The sequence below is a fragment of the Ptiloglossa arizonensis genome, chromosome 4 (assembly GCF_051014685.1).
Source record: "Ptiloglossa arizonensis isolate GNS036 chromosome 4, iyPtiAriz1_principal, whole genome shotgun sequence".
Lineage (NCBI taxonomy): Eukaryota > Metazoa > Arthropoda > Insecta > Hymenoptera > Colletidae > Ptiloglossa > Ptiloglossa arizonensis.
In genome coordinates, this window is record NC_135051.1 from 26301335 (window position 1) to 26319080 (window position 17746).

Consider the following 17746-nt stretch of genomic DNA (forward strand, 5'->3'; position numbering starts at 1 on the left):
AATAATTTAAGTCTATTTTAAGAATATAGTTCTTGTAAAATATTCAGACAAGTATGTTAACAGTTTATACTTTCTTAATGTTTTCCATCCTGATAGCAGACGACATGTATATATGTTGCTCTGTTCAGTTGGAAATATTGAAATATTGAGAGATGTTTTTCTTGGAAAAATCTGTGTGATTCTATGACATGTAATTGTATTGTATGATCTTTGGTTAAATATGTGGTTTTTTGTACGGATATGCAAGTTTAATACTTGTCAATATTATAGGAACGCGAATAAAATTAAATCGTTTGAAATTTGGTTTCCATTGTTACTTAACCTCAATAAAAAGTTTCCATTTGTGTGTTGCAAATTGTTTACCTCGAAAACGAGTTTATCCTCGACTGATGCGAACGTTAAAAGATACTTGAATTATCTTATGGATACGTATAGAAACAATGGTAAAAGAAATGAAATCGTCACTGACATTTTGAAAATACACCTGCTGCCACAATTATTAATTGAAAAGTTTAAGATAATGGAGAATATCAAGAGTTTAAGTGACTTTAGTAAGTTTCAAAGATTTTTTACACTACGAACCATGGCTACAAAGTAATGACACTTATTTTTGAAAGTAAATTTGTTAGAAGAATATTATAAATTATTTATCATTTTATTTAGAATGCTCTCTGCTATTGAGTACTTTTAGTTCTTTTAAATACTAATTTTTTGTTTTTTGTTTTAGAAATGAATTTATTTGAGGTCTCTATTTTGGATAACAAATGAGAGTAACATGGTACTAAATGCTTTAAATACAACAAACGTTTAAGCATGGGTATCTGTTTATTGTATAAAACGAAATGATCAAACGAGATTAAGAAGTAGAAGTCTTAATATAAAATCTAATCAATTGTCCATACTTTTGATCTTTATCTTGTAACAAAATGTATTTATGTTATGAGATTTCTTCACTACTTTGTAGCCGGATTTGTATTTCAAATTAAAATACTCACAAAATTAATAAATTGGTTTTCAGCCGCTGTTGATGATGAAGAAATGAAAAAGATTGCCAAGGAAGAGGAATTAATGTATCAAAATCAGTTATTGGTTATTGATGAAAAAATACTAGATGTCATTTTAAAGAATTTAGGAACAAAGAATTATGAAAATATTATTTTGGAGTTAACACCTGGTATAGGAGGTCATGAGGCTATGCTGTTTGCTAAGGATTTATTAAATATGTATATTGGATACTTGACCTGCTTAGGATTAGATTATGAAATAATAGAGATTGAAATGACTGAACAGGGTGGTTTAAGAAAAGCTACTGTGATAGTATGTAGTTGTAAAGCTTATAGAAAATTAATGTACGAATCTGGTATACACAGGGTACAAAGAGTACCAGTAACAGACAAACAAGGGCGTGTGCATACGAGTACAGTTACTGTGGCAATTTTGCCAGAACCTAGGGATATAGAAATTAATTTGCATCAGAAGGATTTGAAAATAGAAACGAAAAGAGCAACTGGAGCAGGAGGCCAGCATGTAAATTGCACAGACTCAGCAGTTAGAATAACCCATATACCTACTGGCACAGTTGTCAATTGTCAAGTAGACAGATCTCAAATAAGAAACAAAAAATTGGCAATGATGAAGTTGAAAAGCACATTATATGAACAGCAATCCACTGAGCAAGACACGTTTATTACCGAATTGCGTAAGGCGCAGGTAGGAATAAAATCGAGGAGTAAGAAGATTAGAACATATAATTACACTCAAGATCGCATAACAGATCATAGAATAGCAGGTACTACGATGCATTATTTAAAAGACTTCATGAAAGGTGGACTAGCTCTGGAAAAGTTACAGGACGAACTCCATCTGGCTTTGCAGCAGAAGATCTTGCTGGAGATTATACAGAACATGGAGAGTGAATTGAAATAACACTGGTTCGTTCAACATTTGCCATTTTGATACGAAACGACTTCATTTACATAGGCAAGCCATTGTACATAGCAAATTGGTAATAAACTCTGTTTAATACAAGTAACATTCATTCGTTTTTCGGACAAAACTCGCCACATCCTCATGATGTAATAGAGCCCCTTCTGTTTCGCTTAAGGAAGCAGAGAGTTAGCGAAGTAGAGAGTTCAGTTGTTTATTTGAAAAACATACAACAAGATTCTTCTTTGTTTCGTTTGGTTTTAACCGCGTGTCCAAAGGCACACCATCCTTGTAACTTCTTGTATAATACATTAATATACAAAATTAATATTCGTAATCTCTATAAATATCAAACGACATGTCTTACATCGGTTAATGTACAAAGCGCAAAAATGTGAATGTATTTCATAGTATCGTGAACGTGTGCTCATAGTACACAGCCCTGCTCCGACCGTCCCCCATAAAATCCTAATTACTTTATCACTCTAAAAATTATACTGGCGGCCGTATAAGCGAATCAAGCTCGCGGCAAATGCGATTTCATCATTTTGTCGGTAGTTCGAGCGATTATCCCACGAAACGTAGGTGCGTTCCACCTACAAGCGTTTTCGCGTGAATTGACTTCCTCGTTTGTGCCGCAACTTAAGCCCCAAGATCTTAAACGTGGAATATGTATTCCAGCCGCCGGAATTTTCTTCCTACACATAGATTGATTTGCCCGCAATTTTTAGAGCGAGTAGCGGCGCCAGCACTTGAACGCACTGCGTATTATATTTCTCATCTCGGTACGCAACGTTTTACTTGATCCACATACGGACCTGTACATAGTATCCTGTACTTGATGTTACAACCGATTGTAGGAATGAATTGAAGGAATGATTCAACGGTGAAAAATAAATCGAAAATGTGGTATAAAATTTTGTTGTACGACGTTTCGTATACGAGAGAAAATCAACTTTTAAAGTGCGCGGGAGCACGCGTTGATTGCCCGTGCTCATCTTCGAACTCGATTTTCTCGGAAACTAAAGGTACTGTGTGAAAATTTTATTCGACACTTTCGATTTATTTTGAAAAGAAAGTAGCCTCCTGTTGATCACAATACGAATTACAGGGCATCTCACGTGTCTCTTACATCGATCAAAAGTCGTCGAGGAAGGTACTATTCATTGGTTGTTCCCTCATTTGTGTCGGCTGCTCCGACGTAAGGATGCTTTACAAAATTTTGATTATTCCGATTTTGAGATTACATCTTCAAACAAATTTTTCGTATCCTACCGATCGTAAGGTTAGAATGAACCTAGACATTCTAATCGACCTTCTGGTTCAGCATCCTGTAGTCGTCACGACCTAAGCACCATTAAAGTCTAACGATCATGTGATAACGATAGCCAAAACGGACACAGGCGAAGTATAGGGGGGACCAAAATAAGGAAGAGAACAGGGACGCATACAGAGCTAACGCCGCATTGCATTTCGGGCAGTAAGGTTGTCTTTAGGACTAAATAGTTCGACACCGAGTCACGGCCGTTCGCGACATCCGTTTGAACCCTCGAACGGACCACCATAGAAGCCACGAACCCATGGACATTATCCGACTCTGGACTCTGTTAAGAATCCCAAGCAAAATACAGTAATTCTTCGAAACATGTTCACCCGACAAACCTTGAAAATGGTATATCATAATCGCCTTTCAATTTTGGTAACCGTTCGAAGTGAGTAACCATTCATCTACGTTTTATATATTTCATTTTACGTTTATGAAAGTGTTATCGATGAATCGGCGAGGTTTTCCCGGTGAAAATGAGTTCAAACGTGACCATGTTCGAGTTACATTTCATCGTACGTGTTCGGTGCTATGTGTTTCTTAAATTCAGAAACGATTCAAATTACGTACATCTAAGAAGAGTCGAAATGATGTGTTTGGACTTATTTTCAGGAGGACGGCCTCGTCGAATTGTTAGTAATACTCTCACGAAGATACAAATTTTAATTTTTTCTTAGCGTAGAAGCTCGATTCCTGGCGTACAAACGATGACGAAATTCGAAAGAAGTTCATCGCCGGTTCCAAGCCGCGAACATTTTACAAGGAAATACTGCAACTCGTTTAACCCTTGTTTCGTGGCGCTCGACGATACTCGGGATCGACGAGTAAACTTGCGGCGTGCAGACCCTGCCTGCACCAAAGTACGCGCCAATAGAGGAGACAGCACCAGGACTTCGTAACCCCTCCCTATTACAGCGTCGCTATAAATACTAGAACATCTTGAAATCGCAGTAACTATCAAAAAGAAAACATCGAATATTTCGCAACGAATCGCATTCAATTGTACTTTGTCTCGTTAACAGCTTAATGACGTTGGCAAAGGTAATACGCTTTCACGGATCTCTCGAGAGCACCCTAAATTACATCTATACCGAATACTGCGTCACAGAAACGCTTGTTTCGTTAATTTCGACGTTTTAACTTCCGTCCGTTTTCGTTGACTCCGAACCAATAGAGCCGACGATTCGAGAGACGCGAGTCGACTCGAGGAAATTAATCCTGACCGAAGACGATCCGTCTGACAAGGACACAGACGGTCGATAACAGAAGAAGGAGGTAGATATTCGATTCCACGTTCGAAGCCAAACCGCAGAGATCTTTGATCTCGCTTTCTTTCGGATCGCTGCGAATGCAGGACTGAGGTTTTGTTCTCTTCAGGGTGGTGAGCGCTTTCTGGCAGACCAGGGAGTTGTTCTCATACAACACTTCCTCCGGGACGACGCTCAATGGAGGGGACACCGTGTCGGTGCAGTCCGTGTTGACAACCAATAGCAGCATATTACTGAAGTTTACCGGTTGCACGATATACGGCCTCAGGCACTCATCGTTCACGTCGGATTCGATGTCAAACGCAGCGAAGGATGCGTTTCGCAGGTACAGGTACACCTGAGTGGAAAAAGAGTAAGTCGATCGACTCGTAGTACGATAAATGTTTACTTTACGAGTTTACCTCTTTGTCGCAGGCTTCCGGCCTCGTTCGATTGATCAGAACTTTTTGATCGAACAGTTTCTCGTCCTTTGCGTCCGCCGGTGGCTTCTCCTCGCTTTCTTGGTAGTCTTCGTGGATACCTTCGTCCTCGTTCGGGTAAGCAAACGCCTCTGCGTACTCGGAGTCCCAAATTCCAGCTCTGGCCCAAGCCCAGACCGCTTGCCCGACGAGCCACGAGATCAATTTCTGCGCGTTTTTCCATGGCTAAAGGCAGTAAAGTACGAATAGCAAGCGATTAATACTCGGAAAGGTTCGAACAGATCATACTTGGGACACGTATCGACGATTCTCTCTATGCGTATAAGTATTTGAATAATAACAATAGAAATTTGTCAAACAGATCTCGGGCCTACTTCAGAATCGTTTCCCAAGAGGATACAGGATAATCTAGAAACCCTTGACTGTACCAACTATTATTTAAGAACTGCTGTGACACATCCAAGGATTTCGCGAGTAAGACTCGATGGTGTCCTCACCGTGAGCAATATACTCCCATCGTTAGAGGTCTGCGTGCGCTTGAAGCAGACCGCTTGGTAATCGAATATCCTGATCCTCTCGAAAACACCTTCTTTCACGAGGTTCGACATAATCGGCCCTCTGATTTCACCGAAGAATTTCCCGGCGTCTGATTCGTCCTCCGCCGCGATCACGTATCCGTTGTTGTCGATCAAGTAGCAGGCCCAGTTCTCCGCGCCGCAATGCGTGTGACAACTACCTAAACCCTCGCAGCTGAACGTGATGTTCTGGAAGAGTCCTTGGAGAGCGGTATGCTGAAACTGGAAACCTACCACCGCAGCTGGCGCCTTTCCTTTCGGAGATTCTGAGGACCAAAGCAAATGTTTTCTCTTACCAAAACGTGTTTCAATAAACGAGAAATCTCGAGGAGTTTGCATAGATTATAATTCGAGTTTCTTAACGATCGGTGAAATTGGAACGGAATTAATTGGCCGCTCCAGGTCACGGAGGTGCTCGTGTCTCCGTCTCTCGTCTCTGAGAGTGTAAAATCTACATAATGGTAAGAGTCTTTCCATGAACTTGAGGGGCCAATCGATTCCGTTGCGTCTACAGTTCCATCACCGATCAACGACACTTTACCGATAAAAATGGCACGACTGGCGGTGACAAGGGTGGTGTTGTCAGCACCCTCCTTGTCTATCGGCACGGAGAAGACGAAGCTCTCCGACTGGATGTAGTGCTGCTCCACGGCACGCTTGTACCACACCTCGTCTATGGCTCTTGGATACATTTTACTGAAGTGGTCCTCAGGAATGGTCAATTCTTCGTCGAGCAGGAAATCTTGCCACCTGGTCAGGCCACTGTGAGTGGCCATGAAGGCGAGCGTCACACCGAAACGTTGTTGGAACTCTTTCCTACAAAAAGAGAAACGTTAGGGTTGCCGAACGAAGCATAGCTTTCTCGATGTAGATCTTCGAGCGTTCTTCCTCTAATACAATGCGCTATTACGATACTGGCAGAGCTTTTGGTAACTCGCTCGCGACGCTCGGTATCAATGTTACTCGAAAAATCATCCGGGACAATTTGAAAATCAATCTTCCGAAAATTAAACGTACACGAGCGTTACGAGCGAGTTTGCAGATACACCGTGACTACTGTACGATACAGCTCGAAATCGATCGATTTTCCTGCTGTCGGGTCATCGTTCCTCTTCGAGGTCCCAATCCTGAGAGACGACCTCCGTTCTTGGACGGCTCGTGACCCAACACTTCGCGGTCGATTAAGAATCGCAGAAGGAACAACGAAAGAGTAAAGTACGAATTACCGGTGAAAACAGAGAGAGAGAGAGAGAGAAAAAAAAAAAAGAAACAAAGTTTCCGGAAATCTTACTGGAAAGGTGTAACTCCACGAACTGAACCTGTTAATCGACGTTACGTAAAATAAAACGTAAAATGAAAAACAGAAGGGAGGAAAGCGGATACAGACAAAAGTAGCGACAAAAAACGAACGATCGAGAGAAATCGTTAGTCTCTAAAAAGAACGTAAGGTGCGATGTGATGGACGTTACCTGGGCAGCAGATTCATCAGCCTAGCTAAAGGTCTGCATGGCGTCAAAGTGGTCAGTATTAGTAAAAAAGAAACGGGTGCGTTACGTTATCCTGACAGAAGAAAGAGTAAGGGAACGTAAACGAGAGAAAAGTTGTGCAGAGAACGAAAAATATGTACACAGGTAAAACGACACACGTGAAACGAGTTCAACTTACGGTGTTGAACGGTACAGTGGCGTAAGAACACGTACACGTGTCTCGGATAATTTACGGTAGAGTCAACGTTAGAGAGCTACTCTTCCCTCTATCGCTCTAGTTTAAATGCTCAAAGTTCAATAACATCGAACGAGCGTAGCGATGGGATCGAGCGTATCGCACGTATCCTTGTTTTCGTCAACACCGGTTGCACTATTTATAAACTACTAACAATATTAACAAGTAATCAACGAAAATTTTATTCCATCGACCGAGATGATTCTTCCGTTGACTCCGCCGTAATTATCGTCGGTACTTTATAACATCGATCGCCTCTATCCGTTAGGATTATTTTCTCCTTTTGGAAGCTTTTTACGTATCGTTTAAAATTTGGATCGTTCGTGTCGATAAAGTGGAACAAAGAGTTGCCCTATCATTTGTAGCGTTAACACGCGTAAACGAATTCGTACGAAGACGTGCACGCGTTCCAAGGACGTGTCACAACGATGCTCACCCTTTTTCTTCGCGGGTAGTGCTGAGGTTCGCAAACCAGTCGGTTACCTTTGCGTCGAACACCAGACTCAGAAGTAGCTCCCTGTCGCAGTAATAGGAGTCTTTGTCCGCTTTGTACGGCGTGGCTGCTGAAACGGAGTCGTTCGTCATTGGATCGTTTAGAAATCATTGGCGTGTCCGGTCAGTCGGGTACGTACGTTTCGATTTACGGTGGGTGTCGTTACCGGAACTCGTGGCCGAGTATTCTGGCGGCTGGGACGGTTGTTTCATGTCGTTCCATTTCCAGCGCGGCTGACGGGTACGCTCGAGGAAATGCAGGAGCTGCGCCTCCGAGGAATTGAACGCACGTTCGTCCTCGTAGTGGTATCTGAAACGTTTGTCGTTATCAATTTAGCTCTGTGAGAAATCTCGGCGTCAATGGGATCCTTACACCCATTGGGGCCAACGATTCTCTGCAGCGGTTAGCATGATTGCTGACCATGTAGAGGGGATTGTCTACGACCTACAGCCGACGTAGGAATTCACGTGGAGGTTCGGACGTCAGGAGATGTTATAGTATGCGTGCGTGCGTGTGCAGGGCGGTTTAGAAGCGATTTTACTGTTACCAACTCGCGACATCGTCATCGTTTGACGGTTAAAACGGAGCTTGACCTAACCTGGCCGATTAATCAACGTCGACGAAAGTTTAGGACGAAACGAAACGTTTTTCCACTTACTTGCAATACAACCACTGGGGATGCACCCGCCAGTTCGTACCAGTGAAATAATCCGACACGTTCTTGCCTGTGACAAACGACCTCGTTAAAATGCTACAGACCCGGTTCTTGGTACAACGACAAATGCGTTTTAGATACTTCGTAGATAGGATTTTGATATTTTTTTTTTTGCTTTTGTCATTGTTTCGTCCAAGTACGTACCACTAACGTGCGCACGGTGTATTTCCTCGGTTGCGTGCACGCGATGACTTCCGGTGTGATCATGTTCCGGCAGACTGACCACCACCGTGAACGGTGTCTTTGGTATACCAGTGTAGTCGTACTTCCTCTTCACTCTGCCCACGCGTTTCTTCGGAAGTTCGCAGAGAATAAAGACCAAAATTCGATCAATGTTTTAGCTCGGTCGAAGATTGAACTTTTCATAGACAATTATGAGAACCACCTACCATGTCATCGTAATGGTACTTCGTGTGAAGCGTCACGCTACCGTTCGTCTGATTGACCACGTCATTTCGGAGCTACGAAAAGATCAATTCTGTTATCATTTGGAACAACGAACCCCAATCTTTGAACAAGCAAGTTCGAACGGTTAATTTCTCAACCCTGCAAGCTTGCACACGCTCACCATAATGATCCCTTCGTCGAACTCCCTTGGTCCTCTGTCCTGATCCATCAACTCAACCTCCGCCATGTCCACGCTGTTGTACGCTGGTTTCAGGATACCCTCGAACTACAATTTCAACGTGACAGTGACGTTTCAACATTAATTACAAATTTCCAGGGAAGAATGTACAGGGTGATTCTCACAAAATGATCCTCTATTGTCACCAAACTTTCAAGAGACACACGAAAGGAATACACCGTACAATTATCGACGTGTCAAGGTGATCTTCAATGAATTTAAATAACAAACGTTCCTCGGGTCAATTCAACGACTTTGTAGGATACGAAGTTGACCTTGGAATCACCTTGGCAGTGTCACAAAACGTTCCCCGAGCTGATCATTTATCCTTCATAAGTTCTCGAACAACGAGGACAAGAATCACCCTGTACCTTCTTCGGTGAAGTTCTTCGCGAGATGGTCGTTACCACTGGCCGGAGATCAGGATGAATCAGGATGAAACCGTTGTTGGTCACGATGAACGCGTACCCGTTAACGCCGAGCTGTTCACAGGAAGAGAAAATCAGAATGTAATCGGTCGGTAATTTTGATCGTTAACGAAGCTGGACGGAGTGAAGGTTACTCGACTACTCACCCGATGCGGCATCATGAGCTTCTGTATCTCCTCGATCGGAACATCCGTGCCAGCAACACCAAGGAGATCGGCGATCCGTGTCTGCGCAAAGAATCATCGTCGCGTTTTAACGAAATTCGGTCATCAAAGCGATCGGAGTGTATCGAAATGAATTACGTATATTCATCATCCCAAGTCGCATAACCATAAGCGTATCTACCTTCTCCAATAAACGCTATCACAATGAAATTCGTCTAAAGACACACTGTTCTAGTATTTAAAAGTAACGATATTTACTAAAGAAACGATAACAATAATGATGATAATAAGAATAATAATAATAATAATGATAGTGGTGATAGTGTTCTCTGACGTACGGCTGGACGTATAAACTAGCTCAACTACGTTCCCAATGATAACGATAATAATAATAATAAACGGTAACAATAATGGTAATAATAATAACGATACACAATAAGAACAATTAATATCTGACGCAGGCTATCCTAAGTGTTAATAATCAAATCACAATTAGCCGCGCCGTTTATCGTTCTGCCGATCGTCTGTTCATTCTCCGCGAATCTCTGCCCTCGTAATTATTTATTTTACGATTGGATCACGTTAAGAACGATGTTTGTCTTTCGAATAAGTTTAAACGAATGAAAATTACATTTCAATTAACGTTTGCCCATCTCTCGAGCGTTAAGGATGATTTAAAATTTTTTACAATGTTATCGCAAATGTTTCTATTGGATCGTGTTAAGAACGATGCACGTTTGTCTTTCGAATATGTTCGAACGAACGAAAATTACATTTCAATTAACGTTTCACTATCTCTCGAGCGTTAAGGATGATTAAAAATTTTTTACAATGTTGTCGCAAATGTTCCTATTGGATTCGCAGAAAACGAAACGGTCGTCGGAACGGCGTTCGACCGAACTCTACTGATTTACTCGTCTAACGAAATCTAGCACTCAAGAAACTTGTCAAGTCGTACCGTGTGCACGTGTGTGCTCAGTACTCTCATCAGACCCAACAGGGATATTCTCTCTTATATTCAGAGCATATATAAATATATATGTAGTCACTGTAGAACCAGAGTTCTTCTACGAGTCAATGATAATAATGATAATAATAATAATAATAATAACAATAATAAATAACGATAATAATAATAATAATATCAAGAGGAGGTATCGCCGTTCGCAATCCAACAGGCGGGCAGGATTATCCGTGTTTCTACTCGTCTCGAACAGGGCACAGGGTAGACTAAAGTACCTAAACCTACCTAATGATTAAACTAAGTCCAGTACTAGCGTTAGACCAAAGTAAGATACCAGAGAGACGAACGTGGACCTAAATGGAACGAAAGTTCGACGCGCGGCCTCGGTCTCGTCTCTGGGATTTCCGTACTCGTTTCTTTACTTTCTTAAATTTATACTCTTTGACACCGTACCTTCGTAAAAAGGCTTACAAATCCGTAAAAAGAAAAAAAAAAAAACCAGTCGATATCGTATTCTCCTCGAAACGTATATTTATTGCTCGAAATGCATTTATTGCTCTTCCGGACAGCGGTTAACCCTTACGAGCGACAACAAGATGCGTATTTTCAGCAATATGTGTATTTTCAGCAGTGTGTGTACTTTCATGAGTACACATTTGGTATAAATAAACGACACGGAAGATTTTTCACGCGTTTCAAGGAGTATTTTCAGCAATATGCGTATTTTCAGCAGTGTGTGTACTTTCATAAGTACACATTTGGTATAAATAAACGACACGGAAGATTTTTCACGCGTTTCAAGGAGATCAACGAACCGATATCGACACTCGTAATTCTCTTCTGGATTTTCATATCGTCGAAATAGTTCTTCCAGCGAATCGGAACGACGTTGCAGCGGTAGCGCATTGTTTCCCAAAGGGTTTGCAACGTTCGTTACCGAATAACATCTCCTCGAACGTTGTTACATTCTCCCATGGTTGTTCGCGTTGGCGGAAACCCAGACACGTGCGAGCGACGCCGCGCGCGCGAATACAAAAGGCGAAAGGGTACAGGGCTCTATGCATTGAAACAACGTTGCTTGTGTTTTTTGTTTTTTATGCTGCCAACCTCTCTTGTCTCTGTCACCCAGTACGCCTCGTTCACCAGCACCTGCCTTGTGATGTTCTGTGGACAAACAGGAACTTAAAACCAGGGGAAACTCCGCTCGTGTGAGGGGCTGGGGCGGTGTGGCTAACGTCTACACTCGAAGTGTATAGTTGGGAGAATAAGAGATCGGTCTTGGACGGGGGGCAGATATCATTTGTGTCTCGATTTTTATCACTCGATACCACGTTCATTTTCGAATGAACGACCGATCTCTATTTCTCCCTTCGATACATCAACGAGAGGTAGCTGGGGTTAACACGCGGATACGTCTGATCGATCGATCGTGGCAGGGTGTGTGAGAAAAGGGCTGTGTCACCGGGGAATAACGATGATCATGATAAGTGCGTGCTCGAGTGGCTCAATAATGACGCGAACGTTAATTCCGTTCCGAAGGCATGCACCGAGAGTTCACGGGGCATTGTCGGGGTCTACACGCGTTATCGAAAGGCTCGTTACCTTGGTGTATCGAACGACGCGCGTATTCCGTTGCGATAATTGATCAACAGAACCGTGTTGAGAGGTAATTCGATGTTCAACGATCGTTCTTGATAATCGAATTTTCCGAAACGTTTCACCATCGAGGAAGGCCGTACCGAGTTACGTGTTCTAGTGTTCGTGATGAAAACGATTCGAAAGAAAAAAAAAAGACACGCTTGAGCGGTTCACGAGCGATCTCGAACAGTGTCGTCGTTACGCGCGAACTTCTACACGGTGTGTCCCATTCGTCGTGAGCACCTTAAACGTCTCCGCTGCTGTCGAATACATGATAAATGACCGAAAGTGAAAATTTGACGATGATGGCGAATGATATCAAAGAAACATTGTCTCCAAGCTCGTGTCCACATTTTCCGCACAGTATCGATTACGTTGAAGAATACGGACAACTTCTTTCTTTCACGTATCTGTCAAATACGAATGTTCATTTTCGGGCAGAAACGGTTAAGGAATCAAGAACGGTCGCAGTAAAGAGTCCCTCGTATTGGGCGCCGAAACCCTACAGTGTTTCTACAGAATTAGATTCGTTTGGTTTTTCGAGGTACGCCAGAAATGATCTTACCGCGTTATTGCGTCGGTCAAATACCGGCATGCTGACCGAGGTCATCAGCCTGTACCCTTGAAGATCGTTGCTCTGTTCGTGGGATTTCTTCTGCTTCTTCACGAACCTACGGTCCCGTTCCTCCGTGTTGAACAGTTTTTTTCTTCTGTGAAGCCTTAGGAACCTCTTCTTCTGTTCCTCGCTTTCTCGTTGCTCCCAATACCAATCGGTCATTTTCGGGTCGGTGATGTCGGCGTATACCGGGGTCCAGATCGTTGGATGATCCGTACGGCCTAGGACCAAAGGTCGCGCCATCACGGGGACGTATTTGAGTACCTGAAAACGACAACCGATCAGTCGACTGGCTCGACAAGTGTCTAAAGTCTACAATAACGTTCTAAACGGGTTATGATTGGGTTTAAGGTAGCCAACTTGAACTCGACTAAGCGCAGAACGAAGAATTAGCGTCACATTGCGAGTATGGTTCTTCTAACGAGGGTCAGAACCCGTTTACCTGTTCCCTGACTTCGGCCAGTGTACATAGGTGAACGAAGTAGCCTCTGTTGGCGCAGGCCATCCACTGAACTTCCCTGACGTCCGCCACTTCTCTGCCAATCAGATACGTGAACATCCTAACCGGCATGTCGGCTTTAAACGGTTCGTCGGGATTGTCCCTCCAGTTGTAGGTCTCGAAGATATCCTTATAGTTGTACGGTACACCGTCCGTTATCAGCATGATCGCTTGGTTGCATCTGGCCCCCTCCTTGTCGAATCGATAGTCCTTGAGCAGCTCGAAGGCGGTGGTCAAGGCCAGCGAGAAGTTCGCGATCTTTTCCGTCTCGAGGTTCGAGATGGCTCTCTTCAGTTCCCTCACGTTCGCCAGGTTCGCTTGTACCAGGGTGTCGTTGAAGCACGGTACCACCTGAAAGGAAGTTTTTTTATTAATTCCAGAATCGATTGTTCAATAATTTGTGCTTGCACCAGGGTGTCATTGAACCACCTGAAAGGTAGTTTTTTTGTTAATTTTAGAATAGACTGTTCAATAATTTATTGCTTGTGCCAGGGTGTCGTTGAAACACAGTACCACCTGAAAGGTAGTGTTTTTGTTAATTCTAGAACCGACTGTTCAATAATTTTTTGCTTGTACCAGGGTGTCATTGCATCATAGTATCACCTGAAGGGAAGTTCTTTTGTTAATTCTAGAATCGACTTTTTCAATAATTTGTTGCTTGTAACAGGATGTCGTTGAAGCACAGTACCACCTAAAAGAAGTTTTGGTTAATTCTAGAACCTGACTTAATATTGATGTTCAATATTGATTCCAATCGCTCGCCAATTACCTCCCAAAGGTGACGAACCGAGAAAGAGGAACTGAACCAATCTCAGAGAGGATCGTAACGATATTGAAGATTGATAAAAGTTACCTCCTTCGTGACATTGGAGAAGGTGATGATGTTGACGAAATCGTTGTTCCCAAGAGTGTCCAGGATGTTGTTCACTACGTGCCTGGCGATCTCTCTTCGTATACCAGTCATGCTGCCGGACGTGTCGATCAGGATCAAGATATCCTTGGGGCTGGTGGCGGCCTCTATGTACCAGCTTCTGGTTCTACAATCGAACAGGTCCACCGGTTCCATGTACCAGTTCATCGCCGGATACTGTCGCATGAATCCGGTCGCGCTACCGAAATACTGCCAGGAGAGGGATGGATCTTGCTCGTAGTTGTTTATGAAGGTCTTGTCCAGCTCCTCGGACCACTTGATCGCTCTGATCACGGCCGAGGCCCTCTCGTAGACGTTCGTCGGGACGTGGACCGCCGACATGTTCAAGTTCACCGGGCCACCGAAGTGCGAGCTGTACTTGAGATCGATGGTGTTGTTCTTCGCGTTTACGAAGGTGAACGACGCCGGCGGATTGGCATCCGGCGCGGACACCGCTGACGTCTCCGCGACGTCCATGATTCTCTGGAAGACGGAACAGAATTAGAAACCATAGAACGATATCTCGTTTCGGTCTGGGACACGCGTAACCTGGCCGCGCTGGGAATTCAATTTCGAGGCTCGTTCGTCGCGGTGACGAAATTTTCAACAGAACCCACGGCAACCGTGAGATATCGACCCGGTGCAAAAAGGGGATGGCCAGTTATTGGCCAGACGGTTGAAATAAAACGGTCGTGAGCTCGCTAATGCTCTTAGCACGCGAGTATCTCTATCTTATCGGGCCAGTGGTCGTTCAACGATACCTTGATGGCCGATATCTTCGACTCCATCATGGCTTTGATGTCCTTGGCGATCTCGTGGACCAGAGCGTTACCATCACGTATCGTCACCGCTGCCTGTTTGTACCTCTCCTGGAACTTCTCCACGTTGGTCACGTACTTGCCCAACTGTGACAACTCGAAACCCAATTTGTGCGCCCATGTTTTCGCTCTGCACCGTAAAACAAGTGTACGTTAAACTACGTGACGTGTTTCAACGCTTTTGAAATTAATAATATTAGTAGACGATAATATAACATTAGTATTATTATTATTAATGAATAGTCATTTAAGGGCACGAGTGCCTTTGTACCAAGGTACGATCAATCGAGAAAAGAAATTCTTGTAGAATAGTCGAACAAAGGGTGCAGATAACACACGTAGTTCTGGTACCAAGGCTATAGTGATTAACAAACTATTGTCTATTACTCTTATTCTTTTTCTTTCAATCTTGAAAGAAAATTCATTCTTTCTATAATGTAGTTCAAGTACCAAGGCTATCGTGATTAACAAACTATTGTCTATTACTCTTATTCTTTTTCTTTCAATTTTGAAAGAAAATTCATTCTTTCTATAATGTAGTTCAAGTACCAAGGCTATAGTGATTAACAAACTATTGTCTATTATTCTTATTCTTTTTGTTTCAATTTTGAAAGAAAATTCATTCTTTCTATAATGTAGTTCAAGTACCAAGGCTATCGTGATTAACAAACTATTGTCTACTACTCTTATTTACTTTCAATTTTGAAAGAAAATTCATTCTTTCTATAACGCAGCTCAGGTACCAAGGCTATCGTGATCAACAAACTATTGTCTACTACTCTCATTATTTTTCAACTGTCGTTCTTTTTCTTCCAATTTTGAGAGCCACACCAAGTACTCGAGCACTCGAATTTTTCCACGCTCCGAAATTCTAATGTTAACAACCATGGTGAACGTTCGACAGAGAGATCTGGATGAAAGACCGAAGAGGAAGATTTGCGGTCGGTCGAGCGAATCGTAAACGTGCTCGAAACGTGGCAGAGCGCTTATCATCCGACGTATACACAACATCCTTTACAGTTACGTTAAACGTGGGTCAAAGGGAAACTCTTCAAAGAGAATTCTTATAACTACCCCAGGGAGGACCGTAACAGCGCGAAACTAGCCACGAAAATTGAAAAAGAAATTCTACACGAACGACCAGAAACTCTTCCAAACCACCGATACTCTCTATCGTTGTTTCGATTACTTTATTCAATTTGTACCATCACCTATCTACACCGTGACCACCGTAAACGAATACTACCTTCTTTCAATAAAAGCACGCGCCACGTGAAATTTATACTCGTTTTCACATTATTTCCACTCCTATCCTTCTTTTTTTTTTCACATCGCGCACAACCTGATAAAGATTGACGCGTTATTATTATCCCACGCCCTCGATCGTTCCCAGCAAACATTCATCCACGTTCCTAGAACCAACGATCACCCTTTCGAGACAATTTTACCGCTCACCTCGGTCTACGAAGCTATCTCACGAATTTCGTTTCGTCACGTATCGCTCTTTCTTTTTCAAATAATTCGAATCACAATCGATTTCGAAAACGAGACCGCGACAAAGGTTCGGTTAAACGTTCAAAAGACACGAGTCACGCACGCGGAACGTATTACATCGTGGATCGCCCACGTTTTCGTCCTAGATAAGGGTTGGCGCATGTCGATAAGATTCGTGTCACCCGAACCGGATAAATAAACGCGATTACGGGTTCTGGTTTCTTCTTTTTTTTTTTCAATATCTTTTCTCCGTAACGGTGAACAATTTGTCGCGTAACCGTAAGAAACGATTGATTCGGTTGGTATCGGTCGACTTACGTGTTGTACGATATGCCGTCACCGCGGTCGGGTGCCTCGATCAGGATCAGGATGACGATGGCAGTCAGAAAACGGAGCCTCATGGCTGTCGTCGTCTCGGGCGGCGCTCCGCTGTTTACGCGAGGACACGGTAAACAAAACTGAGGCCGAGAGGAGGCTCGCGTCTGACATTAAGAATGCTCTCGGCCGGCCGCGGTGGTCGTCGTCGTCGTAGTCGTAGTCGTGCTCGTGGTCGTAGTCGTAGTCGTCGTCGTCGACGTCGCCGTGCAGTGCGCGCACCGTACGACCACGGACACTAGTCACTCGGAGGCTTATCGATCGACGGGGTCGCGGAGCTTGCGCGCGGTGTCTGCGGGACGCTCGCGAGCGTCCCGACGACGCGTCGCCGCTCGTAAGCGTCCTCCGCTTGGAAATTGATAGTAATGTTTGCCTCCGAATGTCGCTGCCGAGCCCGCTCACCGCCTCGCTCGCTCTGTTTTCGTCGTTTATTCGTTTACCCGGTTCGTTGGCTCCGTCGGGGGTTGCCTCGGCACGGCGCGAAGCTGGAAATCGCGGGGCCGTCGCCGCCGCCGACGCTGCTGCTGCCGCCGCCAACGCCGTTTTCGCGAATGATGTTTTTGCAGGTCTGGCTCGCAACGGGGAGAACTCCGCGAGGGAGAACTCGAGGAGAAATAAACTCGCGGGGGAGAAATAACTGGGGGAGACTTCGAAGAGTTTGAGGGATGTTTGAGGGAAGTTTGAGGGAACTCGAAGAGAACTCTAAGGGAACTCTAAGGGAACTCTAAGGGAACTCTGAGAGAACTCTAAGAGAACTTGAGAAGAAGTCAGAG

General features: G+C 43.6%; 2 protein-coding genes across 9 annotated transcripts; one reads left to right on the plus strand and one right to left on the minus strand.

Moving 5' to 3' along the window:
- The first annotated feature begins 140 nt into the window (after window positions 1-140).
- On the plus strand, window positions 141-2196 carry Mrf1 (mitochondrial translation release factor 1). Of its 3 annotated transcripts, none has more exons than XM_076308950.1 (3): window positions 141-190; window positions 271-551; window positions 1019-2196. In XM_076308950.1, coding segments are annotated over exons 1-3 (1191 nt in total). In that variant the 5' UTR covers window positions 141-188; the 3' UTR covers window positions 1927-2196. The 3 variants fall into 3 exon arrangements, with proteins under 3 accessions (XP_076165065.1, XP_076165064.1, XP_076165066.1); XM_076308951.1 differs by having other exon boundaries at window positions 166-201; window positions 1019-2191; XM_076308949.1 differs by having other exon boundaries at window positions 153-551; window positions 1019-2194.
- Window positions 1668-17131, minus strand: Stj (voltage-dependent calcium channel subunit straightjacket). Of its 6 annotated transcripts, none has more exons than XM_076308944.1 (19): window positions 16917-17131; window positions 15048-15234; window positions 14230-14769; window positions 13320-13727; window positions 12827-13141; window positions 11731-11787; window positions 9642-9722; window positions 9475-9549; window positions 9011-9115; window positions 8832-8903; window positions 8587-8734; window positions 8386-8452; window positions 7867-8036; window positions 7671-7794; window positions 6982-7014; window positions 6054-6328; window positions 5435-5778; window positions 4920-5162; window positions 1668-4855 (listed from the first exon to the last, which is right to left on the minus strand). In XM_076308944.1, exons 1-19 carry the CDS (start codon window positions 16997-16999, stop codon window positions 4463-4465), a joined length of 3720 nt encoding a protein of 1239 aa, XP_076165059.1. In that variant the 5' UTR covers window positions 17000-17131; the 3' UTR covers window positions 1668-4462. The 6 variants fall into 6 exon arrangements, with proteins under 6 accessions (XP_076165059.1, XP_076165058.1, XP_076165062.1 ...); XM_076308943.1 differs by having other exon boundaries at window positions 7671-7797; XM_076308947.1 differs by lacking the exon at window positions 11731-11787 and having other exon boundaries at window positions 7671-7797.
- Window positions 17132-17746: the final 615 nt, after the last annotated feature.